A 6,274-nucleotide genomic window follows, 5' to 3' on the forward strand; every position below is an offset into this window, starting at 1 on the left:
TTTACCTCTGTGGTCCTCCTCCCCAAAACCCAGAACTCCAATCTAATCATGAGAAAAACACTGAGCAAATCCCAGTTGAGGGAACCTTCTAGAAAATATCTGACCAGTACTCTTCTAAACTGTAAAGTCATCAGAAACAAGGACAGTTTGAGAAACTGTCATAGCCATGAGGGACCTAAAAAGCCATAAGTACTAAATGTTTTATGGTATCCCAGATTGGATCCTGGAATAGTTAAAGGAAATTAGGTAAAAGGCAACAAACAAACAAAACAAAACAAAATCTGAATAAAGTATGACCTTTAGTTAATAATAATGTATCAATATGGGCTCATTAGCTGTAACAAATGTACCACATTAACATGATGTCAATCATAGAGAAAACTGGGCATGGGGTATATGGGATTCTCCGTACTATCTTCGTGATTTTTCTGTAAATTTCAGACTGTTCTAAAATAAAAAGTTTATTAAAAAAAAAAAAAAACTGAAGCCATTACTTAGGTTGACTAAATTGACCAAATGTATAGACAACATACAGATAAATATATAGATCTATAGATGCATACACACACACACAATTGTTTATATGAATGTATATTATTCAAAGATGAATACAACTCCGTAAATGCTTAACTTCTTTTTTTTGTGTGTGTGTGTGTGTGTGAGACATAATCTCACTGTGTCACCAGGCTGGAGTGCAGTGGCGCAATCGCAGCTCACTGCAACCTCTGACTCCCTGGTTCAAGTAATTCTCCTGCCTCAGCCTCCTGAGTAGCTAGGATTACAGGCACGCGCCACCACACCCAGCTAATTTTTGCATTTCTAGTAGAGACGGGGTTTCTCCATGTTGGCCAGGATGGTCTCAATTTCCTGAGCTCATGATCTGCCCGCCTTGGCCTCCCAAAGTGCTGAGATTATAGGTGTGAGCCACCGCGCCCGGCCCTAAATGCTTAAATTTTTTATGAGACATAACTGGGACATCAGTAACTGCTAAAGACTATCTTCCCTGTAAGCTCAATTGAAAAAGTTGGACCTTGCCCAGCAGCTCACGAAGCTGATTTTGAGGTAGCCTGAATCCTAACAAGGAACAAACTATTGCAGCAGTGAGTTCCTGAATCAGGACTGGAACCATCCCTTCAACTGTAACCCTCTAGAGCAACAGAAATATAATGCAAGTCACACACGCAATTTTAAATTTTCTTGTAGCAGCATTTTTTAAAGTTTTTAAAAATAAAAAACCTTAAAGAGAAACAAGTGAAATTAGTTTTAATAATGTTTTTAGTTTTAATAACATGCAACTGCATATATCTAAAATATTATCACTTCACAATGTAGCAACAGCCACATTTCAGGTGCTCAACAGCTACATGTAGATATTACAGCTCTAGAGCCAAATATATTTTAAGCAAACCACAGTATTCATGAACAAAAGCCAACTTTTCTGAATTATTTCACTGCAACCACCTTGCAAAGGCAAGAGAGAATCACAGAAGTGTGTTTATGCCTTCATCTACATGTGGCCAAGTCTAGATGGTCTAGACAATCCTCCAGGGCTTGGCATAACTAATCCACTAGACTCAAGCACTTCCTTCCGGAAAGGACACCTGCCTTGTCTGAAACCACTTACACTTCTCTCCTCTGACTGCCCCCCTTGGGATCCTGAGTTCAAAGCCCAGTTCCAAATTCATATCAAAAAGGCCCTAATTACTTAACCTCCTTTCAAATGTGTTCATCAAGAGAAATTTACCTAATTCTAATCTAGGAACAGAAAGGAAGCAAGAACTGAAGTGTAAGATTTAAGAGTTCAATTAACATGACAAAGTCTGAAGAGCGGGGTCCTAGCTAATCTTACCAGCTGTTGTCTTCAGCAGCAGCAGTAATATCATTAATGGCTAGTATATCACATGTTTTCTCTGTGTAAGAAGGGTACTTGTGTGTTACATGTTTTATTTCACTGATTTTTACATCATAAGGTTGAAATTATTACTCTCTCCCCCCATTCTACAGATGGAGGAGACAGGCCTAGAAAGGCCAGCCATTGTCCATGACTGCACATCTAGTAAGTAGCAGAACTAGGGTTCTAAACGGATCTGATGTCATGTCTGAATCTGAATCATTTTGCTGTAATACTTTCTTGGCACAATTCTGAGGACAGCCATAAAGTGACAAGATTCACAACAGATCATTCTCTCTCTGTGAATGGTAAAGTAAGCAACTAATTGCAAAAAGACTACTTTAAGATTCTTCAGGAAGCCTACTTCATGTAACAGAATCTTTGCACCAGAGGAAAACATTCCTCACTTAAGAATTCACTCCCATCACTAGAGGAAAAGGAACTTCACAATAAAGTACTAACTGTATAGTTTCTGCTCATCCCTTTTCCTTACTTTCCCACAGAACCGTAATAATTAAAAAAAAATTTTCAAATATAGTGTCATAGGGTATTAAGAAAGAACTCACCCATCTCAGTTCAATTACTAAATTAGTTAAGATTCAAACACTTTAAGAGCAAAATCTCTATTGTTTAAAAAATATCACAGAGTAATCAGATTTCTTTCTTAAAATAAAATTTTTAAATGTTCACTCTTCTGCTCTCTTTGGAAGCAATACTTTAATACATTGTAACATGCACAGCACAGAGTCAAATTCATTTCAATAGATCTATCCACTCTACTTGAATTTAAGTAAGTTACTATGTTGGGGGAATTAACTGCTTTGGCTGGAAAGTTTGCTCCAATTTTTATCCTTCTTAAGTAAATTATAGTTCACCTCCTCTGGGTCACTTTTAGCTGAACATCACACTCACTAATGATGGCCAGAGAGAGAGATTATAATTACTTGTCATCAAACTATTTTTGCCATGGTTATATATATTAATGTCTGTTAATCTACAGACATACATCTGAAATTCGTAACTACATGGATATATTTTTCATCTTTTTCTATTTATCAACTGGAAATAGATTTAAAAAGGGGCAAGCACAAGTCATTCTTAAGAGGGCAACTACTGCATTTTTAAGAATTATGATTAGGCCAGGTGCGGTGGCTCACACCTGTAATCCCAGCACTTTGGGAGGCCCAAGTGGGCAGATTGCATGAGCCCAGGAGTTTGAGACCAGCCTGGGCAACATGGCAAAACCCCATCTCTACAAAAAAAAAAAAAAAAAATCAGCCAGGCACAGTGGCTTGAGTAGTCCCAGCTACTCGGGAGGCTGAGGTGGAAGCAGCCTTGAGCCGAGAGGGAGAGGTTGCAATGAGCTGAGATTGCGCCATTACACTCCAGCATAGGCAACAGAGCAAGACCCCGTCTCATAAAGAAAAAAAAAAGAATTATGATTATACAATAATACAAGTCAGTAAGCATTTTTCCAGAGCCAGCAATGCAGTCTCCTTTCGATTGTAATGTAGCTCCTGTGTTTGGGCCTTACATAATACTACAGCTAAGGAGAGGCATAGTTTTTTTTTAATTTATTTATTTAATGAGATGGAGTTTCACTCGTCACCCAGGCTGGAGTGCAATGGCGCAATCTCGGCTCATCGCAATCTCCACCTCCCAGGTTCAAGCGATTCTCCTGCCTCAGCCTCCTGAGCAGTTGGAGTTACAGGCATGCGCCACCACGCCCGGCTAGTTTTGCATTTTTAGTAGAGACAGGGTTTCTCCATGTTGGCCAGGCTGGTCTCAAACTCCCGACCTCAGGTGATCCATCTGCCTCGGCCTCCCAAAGTTTTGGGATTATAGGCATGAGCCACCGTGCTCTGCCCACAGTTTTATTTTTAAGGTACTGAATTCAAAAAGTTTCCTTCTATGTGTTAAGAATTGTTACATTAAAATATAAAGGCAAGAAAAAAATTGTAACATGATCTGTTTTCTTGGAAATTTACAACTTTGCATCCAAGGATGATTTTGTTACCTTGCAAAACAGCTTCCCAATACAAAAGCTAATAACTCAAAGAAATGTTTCTACTCCTAAAACAATTACAGTTAAAAATGAGTAAAACTCTAACTCGAACCACAAGTCCTGATACTCTGAGGGTCTGGGACTCAATTCAAAGGAAGTAGTCTCCAATAATAACAAAAATCAAGATGATCTCAGGCAGTGGAGAAAAGCAGAACTGAAGAGAAGAGGCGAGGTGATGTATCATGAAGAGATGAGCCCATCAGCCACTTTCGACACAAAAATCTCTGAGGCAGCAGAGCTTGGTGGTATATACTACCTTGGTTCTCTCCTCTTGTTCCCTTACTTGGACTCATAAACCTCTTTAAGACATCATCCATCTCCTCCAGAACTAACTGGGGACTTCAGAAGATGAGTGGGGTGTTAAGTTCAGAGATCCTGGCTTCAAGCAAATATCCCTATTAACAGAAAATAGGTGAGGGAAGAAAAACAAAGAAATAAGGGAAGAAAATTACTTACAAACACGTAAGTTTTGGGGGAAGTAGGGAAAGGGAAAGAGGAATGACAACTTAGGTCCAGGAGAAATTATTGCTAGTACCAGGACAAGTGGGCAAGTGAAGTGCCCACCAATCCGCAGATTAATGAGCACATCCCCCTTTCTACACTTTATATCGTGGAGCTAGGGTAGGGACAAGTCTGGCAGCCAGATGATGGTTCAATTTTCCTAACAAAACTAAACAAAAATGTAAAACCCTTTTCTGTAATTAACTACTCAAATCTGTAGAGAAAGATAATCGCCGAATCAACATTTTACAAACCAAAGTTACAAAAGATCGTATTTATATTTGCCTGCTCATTCACTTATTTTTCTGAGTCCCTAATGAGTAAACGCCAAGGAAATCAGACACAGCTCCCACTTTCACATAGTTGACAGTCTAGCATACAAAATAAGATGTGCTAAAATACAAAAGCAAACACAAAAACAAAAACATTTCCAGATGGGAGATGTGAAATTTTTTAAGCGTGAAAAATTATCTTCTGCCAAGTTTTACATAAAACTGGGTTGGTTATACAATAAATCCCCAAGAAGGATGAGAAACAAGAAATGGGGGTGGGGGGTATGAAAAATACTAATGCTAATACAGCAACTACCACCACCAAAAGGGGCTTTAAATATGTTATATAAATTTAATCTACCTAACAACGCCATGAGAGAAGTACAATTTTCCCCCATTTACTAAGAAAGAAAGTTGAAAGAGACTAAGAAGTCTGCTTAAGAGGCACAACTTTTATTTTATTTTATTTTATTTATTTATTTGAGACGGAGTTTCACTCTTGTTCCCCAGGCTGGAGTGTAATGGCGAGATCTTGGCTCACTGCAACCTCCATCTCCCGGGTTAAGAGGCACAACTTCTAAGTGACAGAGGTGGGATTTGAATCTAGGCACCCTGATTCTTACCTCTATTTTGCCGCATATAATTATAACAACATTATTACTAACACAATAACGCCGCTGTAGATTGTAGATCCATAAGCTACGTACTTTCATTCATTTTCTTTGAATACTCACATCTCTATAATTTACAAACGAAAACATTAAGACTCTTAAGACGTTAAGAAACGTTTCCAGGTTATACAAGTTACAAGGAGGTGGAGTCGGGATTCGAACTCAGATGCCTCAGATTTCGAAGGCTCTTTTCACGGCACCCCACACCCGAACTTGACTCCTTACCCTCAACCAAGCCAAGCCCTATCCCTCCTGGGAACAGCCGGCACCACCCACTCCAGCCTCGCGCCTCACAGACACACTTACTCGGGCGGCGTTCCACCGCCCGCACCCTCCCAGCTCTCCCCAGCACCCTCGCCCAGCCGGGCAGGGCTCTCACCAGGCGGGAGTCGTGGGACCCTCGCAATCTTGCTGGTGATCTCTGCAGTGAGCACCGCGAAGTCCTGCTCGTAACCTTCGAAGTCGGACGACATGGCGGCTCCGGAACGAGCGGCCCAGGCCAAAGCCTAGGTCAGGGAAGGGGCCTCGAGGGGCGGCGAGGGGCCCCACGGCTTAGTAACCCCGGAAGGTGCCCCTGAGAGCAGAACAGAGAACCGGGGACAGCTCTCAACCCAGCCGCTTCCTGGTTGTTCGTCGCAATCTCGGTTCTCCGGAAATTGGGTTGAGTGCGTGCTTTATTTTCCGCTCCGACTTTAAAATAAGTAAGTTCGCTAAGGAAAAGCGCCCCAACTAGTGGCCCCCCAAAAAGCGTATGAAAATATGCAGGTTCTGGGGGATCATTAGAAGCTTTTTTTCTCCCCCTTCGTGTTCTGGGAATCGGTTCCGGATCCACACGCTACAAGGCACAGGAGCTTGCTTCCGGAGGGAGGTTTGA

At 41.0% G+C, this 6,274-nt stretch overlaps 1 protein-coding gene across 5 annotated transcripts in view; it reads right to left on the bottom strand.

Moving 5' to 3' along the window:
• The window catches only part of VTI1A (vesicle transport through interaction with t-SNAREs 1A), a 463,936-nt gene extending 457,679 nt beyond the window's left edge, over window positions 1–6,257 (bottom strand). For all 5 annotated transcript variants that reach the window (XM_030807079.1, XM_030807075.1, XM_030807088.1 and 2 more), the window contains exon 1: window positions 5,780–6,257. In XM_030807079.1, the coding sequence (XP_030662939.1) occupies window positions 5,780–5,873 (94 nt within the window). In that variant the 5' untranslated portion in view covers window positions 5,874–6,257. The remainder of the gene's footprint in view (window positions 1–5,779) is intronic.
• Between the last annotated feature and the right edge of the window lie 17 nt (window positions 6,258–6,274).

Source organism: Nomascus leucogenys, chromosome 3, assembly GCF_006542625.1.
Source record: "Nomascus leucogenys isolate Asia chromosome 3, Asia_NLE_v1, whole genome shotgun sequence".
In the NCBI taxonomy this organism is placed as follows: domain Eukaryota; kingdom Metazoa; phylum Chordata; class Mammalia; order Primates; family Hylobatidae; genus Nomascus; species Nomascus leucogenys.